General features: G+C 38.5%; 1 protein-coding gene across 1 annotated transcript; it reads left to right on the forward strand.

Annotated features, from left to right (window-relative positions):
* The first annotated feature begins 8,424 nt into the window (after positions 1–8,424).
* LOC149214405 (uncharacterized) lies at positions 8,425–18,483 on the forward strand. Its single transcript, XM_089389379.1, has 2 exons — positions 8,425–8,441; positions 17,242–18,483. Exons 1-2 carry the CDS (start codon positions 8,425–8,427, stop codon positions 18,467–18,469), a joined length of 1,245 nt encoding a protein of 414 aa, XP_089245505.1. The 3' UTR covers positions 18,470–18,483.
* Positions 18,484–21,114: the final 2,631 nt, after the last annotated feature.

Here is a 21,114-nt window from a genome sequence, read left to right on the forward strand (position 1 = left end):
AACTATGCGGTGGACACTTTGCTAACAAAAGGATGGCCTATAAAATCCTTTCTTTAGGATATTATTGGCCTTCCCTTTTCAAAGATGCAAAACAATATGTCAGAAGGTGTGACAGCTGCCAAAGAGTTGGGAGACCGACTCTTTCAAATGAAATGCCATTACAACCACAGGTACTCATCGAACCCTTTGAAAAATGGGCTTTAGATTTCATTGGACCCATTAATCCACCATCTAAACAGAAAACGTATATATTGGTATGCACTGATTATGTCACTAAATGGGTAGAAGCCAAAGCATTGCCTTCTGCCACTGAAAATTCAGTTGTTCAATTTCTTTTTGAGGATATTTTTACTCGTTTTGGTGTCCCAAGAGAATTGTGGCAGATCAGGGAAGTCAATTTACATCTAACTTGATGGAGAAGTTGATGGAAGAATACAAAATCAAGCACAGAAAATCTACTCCTTACCATCCGCAAGAAAATGGCCAAGTGGAGTCTACAAACAAAGTTCTTGAGAGCATCATCACCAAAACTGTTCATCTACAAAGAAAATATTGGGCAGAAGCCTTATGGGCCTACAGAACTACATGGAGGAATACAACATGACATTCTCCCTATGAACTTGTTTATGGGAAAGAAGTCATGCTCCCCATTGAGTTTCAAGTCAAGACTTTCAAGATGGCAGTCCAGTTGGGGATGAATCTATCAGAAGCCCAAAAGCACAGAATGGAGCAGCTGAATGAGCTAGATGAGATCAGACAAGAAGCAATTTTAAGGACTGATCTAGTTCAACATCAAAGAGCTAAGTGGCATGACAGATACATCAAAGAGAGAAAGTTTCAAGAGGGAGATTGGGCATTACTGTTTGATTCCAAGTTCAAAGACTTTAAAGGTAAATTTCAGACCCATTGGCTTGGGCCATATGAAATTGACAAAGTCTTTAACAATGGAGTGGTAAGAATCAAGACCATTGATGAATTTCGGATTTCTCTTATTGTGAATGGCCACCGATTGAAAATTTATCATAAGCCACTCTCAAAAGAAGAATTTGTCAAGATGTTCCAAGAGAATTCTGCAATAAGGCTGGTGGAGAAGAATCCTTCTTCCCCACCAGCCTAGCCTTTGATTCTTTCAGTTAAAAATAAATAAATAAATAAATAATTGTATAAGCCTGAAAACCAATCATAGATTGGCAGTCTTATACAGAAAATATAGAGTGAAAATCAGGGACACTTGACACTCTATATTTTCCAAAAAAAAATCTCCTCTCCTTCTCTTTCCATCTTCACTCCACCTCATTTGCCATTCCACTCCATCTCCATCTCATTCACATTTTCTCTTCACTTCACTCCGCTTCATTTTCATTCCATTCCACTCATTTCATTTTCATTTCATAAATAAAAGTTCCTTTTAGGACTATTTTCACTCAGTTAGTTCTTTTCTAACCATATTTGTTCAGCTAAGTGGGTGCTGTCCCCGTTTCCGTAGCTGGAAGCAGTTTCCGCAGCCAGAAACAATTTGTGCAGCTACCACCACTCTGTTTTTCAAATTCACAGTCAAAATGTTAGTACAAAAATCATGAAAATGCAGGTGTAAGTGAGCAAATGCCATGAAGACATGGAGCAAGAATAGTTGATTAAAAGCTATGAGCAAGAAATGACAAAGTTTCCAAAGGTATGAGCAATTTTTTTTTATCAAATAGCAATTAAAGTCATGATTATGCATAGTCATAAAACCATAAAAAGTTCTACTATGTGCAATGATTCGATATGATAGCTCCATTACCCACTCCTATCCCGCGATATTACTCCATAAACCATGCATTCATTTCTTAACGGTCTCATGATGGGTTTTCGGGTTTAAACTCAAGTTAATTGCACTTTCATTTGCCACCTGCGCTCATAAGATGTGACCAATCCCTTTACGGCTCTTCTCCACTGTATTTCCCGCAGCCATCTATCAAAATGTGTGATCTCCCGTACGCAGCCGTTAATTCAAAAAAAAAAAGATCTCACCTCCACTACCGTTCACTTACCATTTCATTTAAGACCTTCCTTTTCATACACACGCATTTCAATTTGTGAACTCATTCACTACTGCTTATCCTCTGTTCCGCCTATAATCTGAAGCATTCCCGTTACCTGCTATCGATTGCAGCCATTGCATTTTACCATAAACCCTGCAACCGAGCTACTTCCCTTTGCTAAAATCCTCATACGCAATTGCATCCTCAGTTGAAATTTAAAACAGAGAAAGGAATGGGAAAACTACTAAGGGCAGAGCCAAAAGGACCGAAATATCTAGAAGGTTACCCTCAAGCCAAGGATTTACTGAAGAAAGCCAAATGGTTACGCTTCATTCAAAAGTTTAAAGGCTATAACAAAGAAGTAACCAAGGCTTTTGCACGGTCTTTCGATGGTCAAAAGGTGGAGATTGGAGATTTGAAGCTCGCGGTGACCGAAACAACAGTAGCAGCTGCCACAGGCTTACTTCAGGAAGGTGAGAGATGGTTCAAAAATAAAAGCGTGGATGAACAGGCATGGCAAATTATGCTAAGAAACCCAGGTATGGACACCACTGTGTTTGCTAAAGGAATTCCTGTTCATGCATTGAAGGAAGAATGGGCTAGTCTGTTGTTAGTTATCCAAAAATTTGTCACTTGTGAAGGACGCTTTGGTTCTATGTACATGTACCATGCTAGACTATTGATGAATTTCTTAGAGAATCAGACTCTTAATTTGCTTTATTTCTTACTCTTGAGTTTGAAGAAGATGAGCATTACAGTCCAAAAACACATAGGCAATATAGACCCTCATCTATACCATCATGGACTTATAAAAATTCTTATTGAAGACCAACTAAAGAAAAACAAAGATAGATGGGAACAATTCTTGATAAGAAACTACTTCCAAAAGCCATCTGAGGCCTCTGAAAGTAGTACACCAAAGAAACCAAGAAAAAGTAGGAGAAGAGAAAAGAGCACCATAGTCCAAGACTCCCCTACTATAGAAACTCAAGAAATTGGTTAAAAAGAAGAAGAAGACAGAACTAAAGACAAGAAACAGAAGAAAGAAAAAGGCAAAAGGACCATCCAAGAAATCTACCAATCATCTGAGCCATCCATAGAGGAGGATTATCAACCACTGTCAGAAAGACTAGTACATCTTCAGGCTGCTGCTATAGCAAAGAAAAAGGAAAAGGAAAACAGAGTATACAAGAAAAGAGTACTAGTCCACCATACTTAAGGAGAAGCACAAGGTTAAGAGGAAAAGGGAGTAAAACACAAATAAAACGGCCCCACTTCATTGACTTGGGTGGAGAGACACCTGAGAAAACTCCAACTGGTCGTAGTCCACCTCGTCCTCAGCCAAGCATTGAAACAAGTCCTCCACATGATGAAAGCCCTTCTCGGCCAGAGCTAGAGAGCAATCCTCCTCCTCCACCAGATTTTGAACTCAGTCCAAGAAAGACACCTGAAGTAGATCCCAATCAACAGGAAGTATATGACTACTTGGAATCATTAGAAAAATCAGCTGCACGTCCAAGTACCACTCTGCCACTAGATGCACAAGTTCGGTCCTTAAAACAAGAGGTATTTGAATTAGAGGTCCTAAACAGGGATATCAAGCAGGAAAATGAAGCACTCAAAGAGCAGAGCAAAGTAGATAAAATTATTCATGATAACACTATGCTCCATTTAGGACTATGGCAAAAGAAAAACAAGAAACTGAAGAAAAAATGCAAAAAGTTGAGCAGAGCATTGATCAATCTCAAGTTCAGATGTCTAATAAGGAAACCAAGAATGGTGGTAGCACCAAAGAAGAAGAAAAGAGGGCTAGATGTCCTAGCAGAAGCATCAGAACATATGGATTAGAGAGGAGTGACTAAATTTTGGTTGCATGAGGACATGCAACACCTTCATAGTGGGGGTATGTTGAGTCCCAAACCTGCACTTCCCTATATATGCTTTCAACCTTATTTTTCCATTTACTTCATCCACCAAGCTGTCAAATCGTTGCATATTAGTCTAAAAAGAGCTTATGAAATGGTTTCCTAACTATGTTTATGACTGTTGTTTGATTTAGATTTTTGTTCAAGCAGCTGCGGAAACTTGTCACTTTCCGCAGCCAGCCCAAGTTTCCGTAGCCATTTTGTTAAAAGTTATGCTACAGGTGTCCAATGGAGAAACCGGCCACATGGGTAAGCTGCAAGTGACGTGTACATGGAGTGTGTCCCCCCATTTCAGCCAAATCACTCATAAACAGTCGTGGTCAACGACGGTCAAAGGAAGGGCCAAATGAGGAGTTTTGCGGTGGCACAGCTCTATTTTGCCCACGTGAAGGTTTGCGTGGCACGATCCTTAGTTTCCGGAGGTACTGGCACACCTGTAGAGCAGCCCGTGAACTGAATCGAGCAGCCACCACTCCGTGGATTCAACTGTCATGATGACCATCACGCTAGATCTCAGGTCAAGGAGATTTACGTGTCTCTTGGAAGCATAAAATCTAGGGATTAGTTGCAGCACCTTTACTTATAAATAACGCGTTGATATACGCTGGATAGTTAGTTTTAAAAATGTAATTTTGACTTTTGTCATCAGCCCACTGTACTGTGTTTCACTTTGTTTTATTACTGCACTTTAAATACATGAGAAGACAACATTCCTGAATTTGATTTGTGACTAAGTGATCGACTGGCCGAGGTTGCAGAGGGCCCCTGTACACCAAAGCTTTGTATAGTTTCTTACTTGCTTTCATTTACTGTTTTTAAATCATTGCTTGTATATATATTGCGCGGTTCTGATGTTCATTGCTATCCATATTTCCTTTATGTTTTCTTTTATAAATGTTAGCTGATCAGTGCTTCTTTTACAGGTTTTTTGTAGGTAGCCCGGGCAGATTTACATATTTTTGATAACTACTGACATGAGATCATCTTGTCCTTTCTGTTGATTTTCATTTCCTGAGTTTAATTCCAGCACTGTCATTTTTCAAGTGGTGTTTTGCTTATTTACTTTTCTGCTACTTAGACATCATATTACTCATCTGTTTATGTTTCCTTTCTATAGTCAAGTGACTCTATTAGTAAGGAATCAGAATATTACTTATTGTAGTATGATTTAGTTTGTTTTCCTGCAAGTTAGAGATTGGATTACTTATGTCATTTTCAAGAGTTGAAATATGAATGAGTAGTTAAATCTTAGTTTCCTTTTATGCAATTTAATTTCTTGCAATTTAGATATCATATTACTCAGCTTGTTTATGATTACTTCCTATAGACGGAGTGAGTCGAAAGGTGAAGGGCCAAAACGGGGGTTGAAGTAGTGTGATTTAGTTTGCTTTGCTTTCAGTCTTTGAGTTGCTTTAAGTTCATTTTTTACTTTCTTTTTCATACAGCAGTAAGGATACTGGGCCATTGTCACTAGTTCACTGTTTTGGTACATTTACTTCCTTTTGAGAATTGATTTCATTACAGTCAGTTTGGAACTTTCTTTTTGAAAACTTTTAAGTTTGGAAAATCACTGTAGAAATCACCATTACCATCCATGCTTAACTTTCAATTTCGCCATCACACACTAGGGAATCCATAGAAGATAAACCCAAAAACAAACTAAAAAACTCAAAAACAACAAAAGACTAAGAAAATGGTTATCTTGTACATATAGTACACCTCACTTCATCAGTTTACGAATTCCGGATTGACATTTTAATTAGCAATTTAGAACACACTAAATTGACCAAACAAGGAGTTGCAAGATGAGGATCATCATTCAAAGAAGAGGGATTTAGAGCATAACATGGCACTTGCAGTACGAATGAAGGGTAACCAGAAGAAGGACTTGAGTAAATTCAAGTGTTTCAAATGTGGCGAGATGGGTCATTTTTCATCCCGATGTCCAATAAAGAAGAAGGGATATGATGAGAAGAAGAATAGAAATTAGGTCATTAGTGTTGCCACTTCTACTGAGATTGATGATCTCACTAGGAGATTGGAGGAGGAATTTTCTATGATTTATTATTTCTCGCAGGGTACTATCGATGAGGATGGATGGTACATGGACAGTTGTGCGAAGAAACATATGACAGTGTCATAAGAGGTTTTTGAGACACTAACTGAATGGGACTCGAAGTTGCACATGGTATTGGATGACAAGAGTCAGAAGGAGATTCGAGGATCATGAGTTGTGCCATTCAGGATGGAGACAGGATGAGTGATGTGGGTCTAGGATGTATTGTTTGTACCAGGACTCAGATATAGCATGAATTTTGTCTCAATGATCAAGAAGAATGGGTTTGAGGTCTTGTTCCAGGATGGGAGGGAAGACTCATACCTAGAGGCTCTAGCTCTGATGGGATTGTTCTTAGAGTTAGAGAGCATGGTTTATACAAGCTGATGGGAAATCATATGGATCATGGGAGGAAGAAGAAGGAGAAGGTGCAAGATTCATAGGAGAAGGTACAGCTTCCCGAGAATAAGGTCCAGGTTCTAGAGGCTCAGAGAGAGTCTAGTTCTAACAGGAGTTTGCAGATTCAGAGGGACACTGTACAAACCAACAAGGGCGAGTGGTCAGTGGGAAGCAAGGGTGCTTCCACATCTGGTAAGAAGGAATCATGGAGGGACTGTAAAGTGATACATGAAAAGAAGATGCTTCCAGTGATAACGACACTTCTGAGGGAGGTGTAGTTCTTGCTTCATGGATTGTTGTAGTGGTGACTGCCAAGAGTTGGGCGAGTGTTGCGAGTAGCGATGATGATGATGAATTACTTCCTAGTATTGGAGGTACTTCCCTCGCTAAGAGGGAGTGTTTATTTTTGAGTAGCTTGGGAGGTACTCCAAACCCTAGGGTTCAGGGTTTGAGGGAAAAGCACCACAAGAGTCACTTGTGGGCTTGGAATCCAAGGTTGGGGTTTTGCACCCATCATGATTTGGGCTAAAACCATGAATAATTTGAGCATGAGAAAATTTGAGGTGATAGAGGATAGCATGGCGAATCCAATGGTTTGGAAATCATTCAAATCAGAGCTTTAGAACTTGAGATATGAATTTTTGAAATTGTCAATTAATTTTTGGATAGTGAAGTCATGTAGGCTTAAGGAGAATTTGTACAATAGACATGATTTCTCACTAATTCGAGTAGCCCTTGTATTTGGTATGAATATAAGGTGACGTGAGTTTTATTTCTTCATCCAAATGTGCATCCATTCTTGTGGAGGTTAAGGGAAATTTTGGGCTTTTTTTACCTTCATTATAGTTCTGAAATAATCACAGAGGGAGTTGCATTACTTAAGGGTAGTTTTGGGTGTTGTAGAGGTCTAATCTTTGTGGTATCCTTCTCCCACAAGTGAGTTGTTGCTAGGAGGAGCTGCTACAAATCAGCCGCATGCCTAAAGGGCACTGTTTAGGAGGACGAGGTACAATAGAGAGACACAAGAAAGTTGATGTGTGAACAAGTGATTGTAGGGAAACATTTGGAGGCCTAGAAGATGGAAATAACAACAACTTAGGAGAAGATACATGCTTGGGAGAACGCCACACTGTTTGGGAGGTTTGGAAGTGAAGAAATTGGGTTGTAGCAGACAACTAGGAAGCCCTAACCAGTGACCTAAGTGTAGAGAAGAAACACCAACCCATGAATTAGCAAAGGTATGTATTTGTGTAGTTTTAGATACTACTTGGATGGTCCATGTGTGGAAAAAATTATAGCAGCCTATAAGTGCCATGTGTTGAGGTCAACTTGGGTAGTTGGAGATCATAATTAGGTGAAGTACTTATAGTGAAGTGTTGGGTGCCATTAGTCTAGTGGAGGGCAGCGTGTTGGCTGCCAAAAATAGCCCTAGAAAACAAATCTTGAATTGATGAAGAGAGTTGAAGGTTGGGTGAATTTTGGTGCCTAATGTGCAACATTTTGATGGAAAAAAGTGACTGTTAGATTGGCAGATTGGAGCTCAGGTATTGCCCAACCAAGAGAGCAGATTTGATCAACCTGTGTACATGCAGCAATAGTGACTTACAACAGTGTTAGGTGGCATCCCTCCTAGAGTCTCTATGTGTTGTCCTTTGAAGGACTAAGGGGAAAATAGAGAGAAATACTGAAGCGAATAACTAACAGGACAAGATACGACATAGAAGCTGCAACGAAGATTGTTATTGTATATTGTATTCCATAGACTGTTGTATTATTCAGACTGGTTTAATATAACAAAAATTGGGTTGTACGTTATTGTACAATCTTGTTAAAAATTGTGTATACTTGTGTGTATGTGATTTACTACTTTATATTTTATGTTGTGCAAAGTATTTCTTGTTGAGATTCTTGGTTTGGTAGTGTCACAGATTTTAAGATTCTAACCTAGACCCAAGATCGTGGAAATTCAACATGGGGTACTTCCGAATTGTACCAGAAAGTGTTTCACTATGATAGGGCAATGGATGCCCGTGCTGGGTGAGTACTACACCAATAACATAATCATAGGCCTCTGTCTCAATTTCAAATCGTTGCTGCAGGTTTGGCAATGTGATTACCGGTGTAGAGTAGAGGCCGCTTCAACTCAACAACACCTTATGTTGGGACTTGGACCAAGAAAACTTTTCTTTCGCTCCACCCTTGGTAATCTGACTCAAAGGCCAAGTGATGTGGGATAATCCCAACACGAACCTCGAATAAAAATTTGCAAGGCCCAAAAAGTTGCAAAGCTATTTTAGAGGTGTGGGGGCTAGCCAATCTCGAATGACTTGGATTTTAGTCAGATACACATGCATGCCTCACTCATCTACGATGTAACCTAGATATTGGACCTGACTCATGCCAAAGTTGCATTTCTCCAAGTTGACACACAATTTGTGCTGCTGTAGGGTTTTAAGGACCCGCCGAATGTGTTGTAAGTTTTCTTCCCAACTCTTGCTGAAGATGAGGATGTCATCCAGGTAAACAACCATGAATGAGTTGGTGAAGGGCCACAAGATGTCATCCACTAGCCTCATAAAAGTGGCAGGGGAATTTGTCAACCTGAAGGGCATAACCAACCATTTAAAAAGGCCATCCTTATATTTCAAGGCGGTCTTCCATAAATTTTTGGTTTCTATTGGAACCTGGTGATAGCCAGACTTCATATCGATCTTGCTGAAATAACTGGCCCCCTTGAGTTGGTCCAAAAGGTCATCAATCCATGGGATTGGATACCTATTCCTGACAGTGATTTTGTTTAGTGCTCGATAATCAATGCAGAGCCTTCAAGTGCTATCTTTCTTATGTACAAGTATAATCGTGATCCCATAAGGAAAGAAACTTGGTTAGATGTTCCATTTTTGCAGCAACTCATAGATTTGCCACTTGATCTCTTCATTTTCCAGAATGGAGTGATGATATGCTGTTCCATTGGGTTGAGGTGCTCTGGGAGTCAGATCGATCGAATGATTGACCTGACAGTGCAAGGGTACCTTTGTGGGTGAGGATACAATGTCCATGTATTCTACCACGACCTTATCCACCTGCTTTTGCTGCATGGGGGGCCATGGATGTGGCCATGATCCTCCCCTTACTTTGAGAGAAAATTAGAAATAAAAACAAATTTCTCTGTCTGGGAGATGATCTTACTGCATTTCTTATGAGAGATCCAAGAGATGGCAGTAGGCGAAGCTACCTCTAGTATCATGTATAAATTATTACCCAAAGAAATAATAATAGTGAGAGGCCTCGACTCATACACGACATGACACTTCCACAAGTATGGTTGGCCTAATAATACATCACAAAATTGAAAATGAGCAACATCACAAAATACCTCATCCATGAAGGGCTTGATGTTGTAGGGAAGGTGGCATTGCTAGCTAATGCGGATATCTCATCCTTGGTGAAGCCACTTGATGGTGTATGAATGTAGGTGTGGTGTGGACAATAGACCCAACTGCTTCACGACCTCTGCTGAAATTAGGTTTTTTTGGCTCCCGCTATCGACAATGAATTGCAGCATTGAACCCTTCACTCACATAAATGAGTGAAATATGTGCCACCCCTCCTTTGTATCTTCGGGTTTCGCCTTTTGGAGTTTGGTCATGGCTACCGTCGCAGTGGGTTCTGCGTCAATGACCTGCTTACCCTTATCGGTTCCCTTGTTGGGTTCTGACTTGGAATCAAAGCATGCATCCATCTCTAGGTCTTTCAGGTTGGGCACCAGCCCCTGCTTTGCACAACATTCATTTGTGTTGTGAGTGGGAGTTTTATGGAACTCACACCACTTGTTAGTGTCATTCTTTGCCATCCTGACACCCTTGCCTTGCGACTTTAAGGAGTTTCCCTGGGGGGTCTCGACCAGGCTCTGTCCTTTGCTTTGTGGCTTTGGGGTGCCTTTCCTTTGCTTTGTATTTGGTTCGCAGATCCAAAGTATCACTTCTTCTGCTTGAATTTCTACTCAATCTTGGCAGCATATTGGTATGTTGCACCAAGTGAGGAGATGTCCAAGAACTCCATCTCCTCTTGAATGTATTTCTGCAAACAACCATGGTACTTTAGCACCAGATGTTTCTCATAATCTTTGATACCCAATTTTGTGTGTAGGGTATGGAAAATATTAGTGAGCTCATGCAAATCTTGATCGCTCTGTTGCTACAGCATAGTCCATTGTATGTACTTGTCATCATAGCTCTCGACGGGGTAGTACTATTCCTTGATGGTGTCTCGGAAATAATTCCAAGTGGGTGCGACCGAGAACAGTGAGGCTTCCCTTTCATCCTTCCGCTCACAGTAGGTTTCCCACCAGTCCTTGACATGGGGGGTGACTTTTAGGAGTGCAAAATAAATCTTTTCCCTATTGGAAAAATCATGAACCGAAAAATATCCTTCCAATAAATTTAACCGTTTATCTACGATGTCTACATCTATTTGGCCTATCTATTGGCTTTGATTTTATCCCAAAATTTACTTAAAAATGCTTAAATTTTCAGCTATTTGTTTTCAGCTGTAAATATTAGGTATAAGTCCTATCATAGTGAATTCAAGAATATTTCCAATTTTTGAATTAATTTTGTATATAAACTTCCAATATTGGAGAGTAATTTTCTTTAAAATTAATGTTCAGATGTGATATTATTTAGAGTCTCTTATGATAAATTTAGGATAGTATATGTTAATTCTTGCGTGATTTGGTGGTTTTGGGAATGTCCCATTTTTTGTCATGGATGGAAAAAAGGTGTTTTCATTTCAAACATCTAACCTGAAAAAAAACATCTAGGCTTGGCAAATTAATGCATTTTCATTCATATTCACTTTTTATATCATATTATCTAGAAGATGTAACTATTGATATCAATTAATTTATGTGCAATATCTTCAAGCCACCTTAAAATGAGTTCAATTTTTTTCTTTCTCCACATTGTGCATTTTCATCTGAAGATACAAAAAACATTACTATGGTATGGAAATTATGTATGTGCTAATAGAAGTCGTTGGCCATTGGCTAATTGTGCAAGTTGTCATTTTGATTGATAAAGGGCATTGTAACATCCTCCTTAAGGTTGAGAGGTAGGAAAGCTCTTTCTTTATATTATAGTGAAGTGATGAAAAATTTCCCTTACAGCTATTAGATTTATTTTTCTACTCTGTAAAAGTATACATACATTTGTCATAGCTTTGGTGTAGGCTGCTAAATTAGATTTTAGTGCCATCTATGATCCTTTATTTCACGGTTGGGGTTGGGCAGTTTGCATGCGCAACTGGTTGGGATTAGGTTCATCTTTGAGTCTGACCAATACTAGCCACATATGACACAAAGTCAGGTGCTTTATATCTCTCCATACAAAGTAAGCCACAATTGGATATTCTACTTTTCTTAAAAGGTAAATTGTTATGCAGCTAAATGTTCATAACTTAGGTTTCCTTAACTCCAACATGTGAACTACTGTAAAACCATTGGGAGAATTGTTTATACACAAGCACTCTCCTACAATGTTTCTTATCAAATCTCTATGTTTTCAATCAGAGGATATATATCTGAATCATTTAATAATGGTAGATGTGCTAGCTTGACATTTTTTTAACAACAAGTGCAATAGCATAGGTAATTTTGTTTAAGACTGTTAATTTTGTAGATCTGTGTTTGTAGATGAATAATAGCAGTTGACTCTTCTTCACATATTGGTTACTTCTTTAGTCTTAAGAAGCCCACAATAGATCTTGGCTCTTCTAGCATGGTTGGGAAAAGGAAGCAAAGCCTTGTACTTCGATGTTTTTCTTTTTGTGATTTTGCATTGAAAATTCATTCTTTGCTTTTGCAAAACAATCCAAGCCTTACAACTTTTTCAATTACAAACATTTCAAGAATCCATGCCTAACATGGTTGGTTTTGTTACTATACTTAATATGTTGATTACTTGGAATCTATTATTGTAGCATTTATTATTGTGTTGTATTTTTGTAGGCATTGAGTGGTGGCTAATTAGAATCATGTCCAATCATGAGACATTTTATTTTTTTCATTGTGGGAGTTTGAAATGATTTTTACAAGCCTTGAATACATGTACTACATGCAAGATATAGAAAAGTTTATTTAACAATTTGAATTCCCAAATCTAGGTTGTTATATTCTGGTGGTAGCCCATGGATTAACAATTAAAATCACTCATCTTTAAGGTAAAATGTGGTTATGGTTTTTTCTTAATTGAATTTATTTTTAGAAGTGTGAAGAGCATGATCAAACATGGATTATGTATAATATGTATTGGAGCCCTAATTCCAGATCATCATAATTCCAGATCATAATTCCAATTCAAATTCAATTCAACTGCATGGATCATCATAATTCCAAATCCTAATTCCAATTCAAATTCAATTTAACTGCATGAATCATCATAATTCCATATCATAATTCCAGTTCCAATTCAATTTAGTTTATAGTTTAGCTTCTACTATGAAACCAATCAACATATTGCATCCTTACAAAATTCACATTGCGAATATTATGTTGACTTTCATTATAATTCCAGAGCATAATTACAATTCAAATTCAACTACCCGACAGAGCGCACGGACAAGAACAGGTCCCAAATGGAAATGAATGTTGGAATGAACTACCTGCAACATAATCACTAAATGAAACCCTAAACCCTACCAAATACCTTTCGAACCAGTTTTAATAGGTGGGCAACACGTCACTACATGCACGAGACAGGTGTCGTTACAAAATTCACATTGCAATAGAAATTACAAAAATTAATTCATGCCACCCCTATGCTTGATGGCCTCCATTTCTTACATTGCCCAAAATTGTTGAGTCTCCTGCCTGACCCAAGTATGGTGGACTACCCAAGATTGGTTGATTAGGATGTGCCTGAATGTTACCATATCCTTGACTCCAATTTGCTCCTTGTAGCCATGGAGGGACTGAGTAACCCAAGTGTCCACTTGTGTTACTAACTCCAGCATTGGGTGCAAGTGTCATATAAACATAGTTTGGATTTAAACCTACACTGGTAGGGGTATATGAGGTGGGCAGAACACTTGGCTGATAGCGGGGGACTTGGATGTTAATCAGCTCTTGGTATGATGGTGTGTGCTCTGCAATGTGGTCCAACGTATTGGACATCATCCTATTTGCCTCAAACTGGCTTGGACCATAGACTTCCATGCTTGTCACCCCTCCTCCTCTTTCTAACACTTCTTGAACCTTTCTTGCCTCCCTCTCTTGCCTTGCCAATTGTTTTTGATGTTCCTTATATTCCCTTGCTTTTTGTCTTTCCATCATTTCCTTTGTTCGAGCTTCTGTTGCTGCAACTCTCTTGTCCTTGGCCAACTCCTTCTTTCTCTTTTTAGTTTCTTGAATTTAATTTTTTTTTTATGTTCAGACTCAAAAAATAAATTCATATAATCTTAAGATGTGAGCAATTGTGAACTCCTCCCCAAAACGAAGACAATCTGCATTTGAGTGCCTTGATGAGGCCTTCACTCTCTCTGCTAGTAGCTTTAGGAATGCACCAAGTAATCTACGATTTTCCCCTTGCTCCCTAGGATCTAACACCTGGATTTTAGCCTTTGGTACAGTTGATTGGCCCCCATTATCTTCTTCAGGTGCCTCATGTTGAATAGGATCATCTTCCAGTGAACCATTGCCCACAAAATAATGAACAAGTTCGGTGTTCAACTCTGATGGTTGTGAAGGCATGTCCATGCTTTCCTCATTTGTGGTAGACACATTATGTGGGTTGATATTCATTATGGCCTCTGTCAACCATGAAGGTTGTCTTACCTAGGTTGGCATGCTCAATTGCTCATTGTTTAATCCTATTGCATTATCATTTGAAATCAAGTTTGCATTTTCTTCATCCACTGCCTCATATGGAATATCACATGCAGAATTGGCATGTGGTTTAGTAGGTGTGACAGCCTCCATGACATTGACAATTGGTTCATGACTGAACTGTGTCTCATTCACTTGTTCATCATCATCACCACATAAATTCCCTTCATAAAGGGACATTATACCTTCAATCAGCAACATCTTCTTGGGCATCAACATGGTCTTGTAAGTTCTCTGCTTCTTGACCTTCCACATAAAATGCTTGGCTACAACAAGTATCATGCATGAGAGCATCAACATTAAGTGGCCATATACTAGTCCTCCTAAATCCAGCCTTGATATTAGAAGGTGTGAGAGCCCTTTTTAATGCTTTACTTGCAAGCTCAACTAGCTCAAACCTCTTTACTTCCACCCCTAGATTCTTTGCCATCCACGAAGCTCGCTCAATCCTGAAATAATTCTTGAAAGGCCCAAACACATTGACATCAAGGGGTTGCAATCTGTGAGTGGTATGAGCCGGTAATGTTAACAGGTCAATGCCAAAATTGTTGGCCTCCTCAATTGTCTGCAAAGCCATGTGGCTTCCATGGCCATCTAAAATTAGTAGGTGTCTGTTTTCAGGCGAGACACCACCTGGTATAGATGCAACAAAATGACAAAGCCAATTCAGGAATAGTTCCTTTGTCATCCATGCATGGGGATGTGCTGCCATGCATGCACCTGGTTCACAGTTCTGTATATAGTTTTTTAGTTGTGTTTTACCTTTGAATAGGTAAAATCCTGGGATTGAAGAACCAATTGCATTGACACAAGAAAGTATAGTGATCCACTCCTTGCTCTTAGGCAAAATCTTAGGCACATTTTTGCTCCCTCTTTTGGCAATTACTCGCATACCACAATTCCTTCCTGCCTGTAAGCTTGTTTCATCACAATTCCATATATGGTATGGGGCATATGAGTGTTGCTCATATGCAACAGAAAGAGTGTTATAGAACTTGGACACAATTACAGGGTGTAGATTTAAAGCCTTGTGTCTGTCAAGGCCCTTAGTTGTACATAGCACAAGGTCTGGATGCCTTTTTTTAAATCCACTCCACCATGATTTACTAGGAAATCTTTGAAGGGGTTTGGCCTCCCCTAACAGATTTGAGGTACTGTGGATTTCAGTTGTATAATCTCTAACCCATGTTCCAATTGGGCCATCTCCTTACACCACTCAACCACGTCGGCCTCCTCCTCTTCAGTCATAACTGTAACAGGCCCTCTACGCTTCATATTAGTCAACCCATTTATCAAATAATGTATGTTAGAGTAAGAAATACCATGTTTTTTTGCAGGGGCACGGATTGAATATCCATTAAACTCAATTTCATCAATTGCATCCTGCATGTCTTGCTTTGTCCAGCCTTTGATGGCACTGACTTTCTTTGTTGAACTTGCACCCTGCATTGTGGTTGAAGGCAACTCCGTGGTTGATGGTGGATAGCATAATCTGCAACCACAGTGCCCTTTTCAACGACACTACTGGGTGCATTGTGAGCATTCACATCACCCCCCCATCCTCATCTGATGAAGTGGACCGTAGTTGGGCCCCCCTCACCCCTCGCCTCCTCCTGTTCCTTGTACGATCTGCAATAGAAACTCTTGGCATGGCTGCAACAACCTGCAAAGTGACCACCAAATTCTGATTTTTAAAAACTATATTAGAAAACAAGGAAATCCATTGGCCTTTGCAATCAATGAGCAACAAAAATCAGTGCTTTATCTATATATTGTAGTTGAATACATTTTGGATCTGAAAATCATTATTGGAAGGGTTTATAGTTCTTTATTTGATTCTTAGATGGTTTTTATGAGTTATCAGGAAGATATATTCCTTTTTAATTTTATAACAGGTTTGACATAACACAATTTCTGTAACCCAACTATTTTGTTGTGTCCTCAAATGATTGTTTCTGGGAACTGGCATGTCTTTCTTCAATGAAACCAACAACAAGTTTAAGAATGTCTGTTGTTTAACATGATTCTGTCTTGAGAAAAGGGTCAGGTGGTATCTTGTAAGGGATTCATTCAGTGGTCTAAAGCTAACATGTTTAGCTCTAAAGAGTCAGTAAAGAAACACTTAAGTAAGGGAGAGGTGAGGAACGAAGTGATCTAGTCCTGCTTATGCTGATAAGAAGTCCTAATAGTGGTAGTGTACTTAAGTAAGGGAGAGGTGAGGAACGAAGTGATCTGGTCCTGCTTATGTTGATAAGAAGTCCTAATAGTGGTAGCTACTCTACCAAGTGCTTAATTCAGTAAGTAGCTACTCTAGCTTTGACATTTCGCAGTTTTGGAGTTTATTATTGGAGAAAATGCTAGGCTTGGGTGAAAAAGAAGGGAGACACTCACCAAACTATCTCCTCTTGCATTATTTCACGGTCAAAATTCAAGCCTTTATGTTGCTTAATAATTGATGTTGTAAGTGTCTAGTAATAACTGGCTACCCCAAATAAGCAAATACAATGTTATTGAGTGCAACAAAGACAAACTAGTAATAACTCGAAAATGAATCACACAACCAATTGCAACATTGGGTGCAAAGTGATTTCTAATTTGCAAGAAACCAGAGCCCTGGTTTCCAATCCAAAATAAGCTTTTGTTAACTAAATGAGAGGCAGTATTATGTTGATTTGGCTATCTTTTGACATGACTTGACTTGATTTGGACCTTTGTATGTGAGCTCCCGAAGTCATGTGTGCATCCATAGTTCAATGATGGTTTTCTTAGCACATTCAAACTTTGTGTGGAGAGAGAGCACTGCACCTTTGGACCAGTTGATGATGATGTAGCCTTTAAAGGGGTTAAATACAGAATTGAAGTTGGCTTGATCATGATCTATCAACACAATTTTAGTGATTCATTTACCACATCTAAAGGTCATTGTTGAGCATTTAAAATATATCCATTGCTCAGGCGTTTTAAAATATATCCATTGGACTCTTCTATTGACAAGTGCACGCCTACACGCATTCGCTTAAATCTGTGGAAGACGAGAATCACAGAAATATCATTCGGTGAAGGTGTTTGTCCAGTCCTTAAATATCTCAATCTCGGTGGTTGTGGTGATTTAGTGGAGGTTGGAGCATTGCCGACAACACTAACGCATTTGAGCTTGCCGAATTGTCATGCATTAAAGAAAATAACAGGGCTTCGTGGCCTTGCAAAGCTTAAAGAGCTGTTCATGCAAGGTTGTAAAGCAATAGAGGAGTTGCCAGGTCTGGCTGAGCTGAACAGTCTTGAACATTTGTATTTTCCTGAATGCCCACTTAGTGCAGTAGTGCCATTTGCCAGTGTGGAAAAGGTTCAAGGCAGCAGATTGTTGAACTCTTCTATTGACAGGTGCATGGTTCGACTCCAAATCTTAGTCCTGTCGAAGGCGAGAATCACTGAAATATCATTTGGTGAAGGTGTTTTTCCAGTCCTTAAATGTCTAAATATCAGTGATTGTAATGATCTAGTGGAGGTTGGAGCATTGCCAACAACACTAACAGGTCTGGCTTTGAGGGGTTGTTGTGCATTAAAGAAAATAACGGGGCTTCGTGGCCTCGCAAAGCTTCAACATCTGTACATGGGCGGATGTAACGTAATAGAGGAGTTGCCAGGTCTGGCTGAGCTGAACAATCTTGAAGTTTTGAATTTACGGGAATGCCCGCTTAGTGCAGTATTTCCATTTGCCAGTGTGGAAAAGGTTCAAGGAGGCCGCAGATTGTTGGACTCTTCTATTGACAACCGCATGCTTCGACTCAGATATTTAAATCTGAAGCAGGCGAAAATAACTGAAATCTCATTTGGTGAAGGCGTTTGCCCAGCGCTTGAACAGCTCGATCTCAGTGATTGTAAGAATCTAGTGGAGGTTGGAGCATTGCCGACATCGCTGGAAAGTCTGGAGTTGTTTTCTTGTAGTGCATTAAAGAAAGTAAAGGGGCTTCGTGGCCTTGCAAAGCTTACAGCTCTGTACTTGTATGGTTGTTATGCCGTTGAGGAGCTGCCGGGTCTGGAAACGTTGGTATCATTGCAGGAGTTCTTGATATCTGAATGTGCGAATATGAGGAGAATAGTGGTGTTGGCCGAGGCGGCAAATCCCCAAAGCTATGTGTTAAAAAGGGTTATATCAGCCATACGAAAAGTAAAGATGGGTTGACTCTGGGACTAATGCAATGCGGGCTCAACGGCACAAGGTAAAGGTATTTACCATGTCACGGTTTGGTTTGGTTTATGGTTAATGTTATCCTTTAGTCATGTTTTATTTTGGTTTTGTTAATTTATGAAATGTTTCTATTGATTTATATTTATGAAATGGAGATGGAAATGTAAACATTACGAAGTGGGAGTTAAACACTGGTAATTTAGGGAGCAGGAGTTAAATACTCTTAAAAAATTTAAATGGGATTTTTTCATTATAATTTTAAGTTTAAATTATTTAATATGAATATTAAAGAATATTTGAAGTTTAAATATTTAAAAAATAATTGATTATAATTTTGAAGTCATGTTATTATAAAATATTGTTGCTGAGATTATATGTTATAAAATTTTTATTAATTATTTTTATAATATTAAGAGTATTTTTAGTAATTTGTAATCTGAATATATCACGAATATATGACTTAGCAAGAATTAAAACGTTAGTATTGACTACGAATTTTTCTAGCCATATTAATCTGGTTGTATGGAATAGCAAACCACAATCCTAACCACTCAAACTAAGAACCATTGACTATAATTATAATTTTACAAATAATGTAAAATTTAAAAAAAAAATATGAAAGTTTTAAATAAATAAATAAAAATTGAAAAGATAAATAAAAATAATAAATGAATAATGAATGGTTCTTAAGAAGAAATAATTAATAATACGTTTTTTTATTTAATCTTTATTTTCATCTTTACATCTCTTCCGTTGTAATTAGAGTTACAAAATGTTGTTGTTGATCAGGTTATATCTTAGTGTACTTAAATTCATGAAGAGTTTTTGTTGAAGATGAGAAGAAGAAGAAAGTATTTTACAGTCCACGAGGCTAAAGATAGCCTATGGGACAGATTGCTTATTCATCTACTTGATGTATTCTACCATTTTCTGTGAAGCTTCAAAATAAATGCTCTAAGCTTCTCGACAAACCCCTCGCTAAATAAATTATCCCAGGAGTTAGCTGCTAGCATATCTGCATAACTTTCTCTATTGTCTTTGAAGGCCTCACATTCTAAAATGAATTTTTTTTATGTTTCCACTTTTTCGGAAGAACAAAAAATGCATACTCTTTCCTCCCACACTTCCTTTGCCCTTTTCCAGCACCCTGTTTCACGACGAAGTTGATGAGAATTAGTCCTTAACTGAGCAATAAGAAATTTGGTTCTCCAAGAGATATTGGCCTCTATGTATGCTTTTGGTTGATGACTATGAATGGGATTAAACACTTCAATATAATAATTTTTCTTTCTTCCTAGCTCCTTATCCCAAGTACGCTTGTGGAACTTTTCCATAACAAAAGTTTTTATCTCTTTGTTGTTTATGGGACACGCATTCAAGCAAATACCCCATTTACTAAACCATTTGTTATTTTATTGCATCCGAGTTTTTTTTCTCTTGCACAATCTATCATTAAAGACAACCTTAGGCCATCTACCCTCTTCCATTTGCTCAATTTTTTTTAAATACCTTATGACTCGCACCATAGCAATTGCTTCAGTAGGAGCAGTCCCTGTTTCACTTAACAAGATATCATAAGGAACTGCACTTTTAATATTAAATTTGTTTCTAATCAAACACTTCTGCATTTTCTCAGTTTGTCTCCATTGCATGTCGAATGTACTGCTAGACCATAGTTCACAACCATAGAGAATCACCAGAATCACTAGAAGCCCAAAAAGAGTTTGAGTGGTTTTCTAGTCCTATAACTCTGCCTCTCTACACCTATTTTGAAAAGCATAAAATGTTTTCCAACCCCCCAAAGTTCTTTTCTTTCTATAACCATTCTAGCTTAGATTTTTGTTGAAGTCAATTCCAAGGTATTTGTAATCCGCAACTTCTTCCAGAATGTTGCCTTCAAAGTAGAACTTATGCTGGTTATGTTTCCTTTTCTTAGAGAAGACCACTACTTTCATTTTGTTGATATTGACTTGCATCCCCACACTTCTACAAAAATGCTCAAGGGATAGTAAGTGCTCTTGCAAACCAATAGTTAATTTAGCAGTCAGAATAAGGTCATCTGCATACAAAAGAAGCCTTATAACAAACTTTCCCAAATAGATACCATCACCCCCTTGTGAATTTAACCACTCCTCAAGCTTGTCGATATATAAACCAAAAGGGTAGCAGATAGTGGGCAACCTTGCTTGACCCCGATATCGCTTCTAAAAGTTTCAGAAATGCCTACTAAAGTTCTAATTTTGACTTTCACCTCTTCGTACAGCCTATGCACCGCTACTCTCGAATGTTTAGGAACCCCAAGTTCCTCCACTCTATGCCAAAGCTTATCCCTAGGAACCGAGTCAAAAGCTTTTCTGAAATCAACAAAGCAACAAAAGACTTCTTCCTTTTCCTCCCAAAATTTTTCAATGATGTGCCTTAAAGTTATACAATGATCAATTGTGGAATGTTTAGGTCTAAAACCTGCTTTCCCTTTAGCACGCTTATCTCTTTCTTCTGCCTACTTGCTAATTTTGTTTTCTAGCATGCTTCCAAATAGCTTTGCAAACAAAGGGTTTATCATGATGGTCCTATAATTGGAGAGATTATTGATGTCATCGCTATTGAAAAGAGGTATTGCCAAACTAGTTGTCCAATCT

Source organism: Pinus tabuliformis, chromosome 1_1, assembly GCF_031772625.1.
Source record: "Pinus tabuliformis cultivar Carrire ecotype Pingquan chromosome 1_1, CPIR1, whole genome shotgun sequence".
Classification (NCBI taxonomy): Eukaryota; Viridiplantae; Streptophyta; class Pinopsida; order Pinales; family Pinaceae; genus Pinus; species Pinus tabuliformis.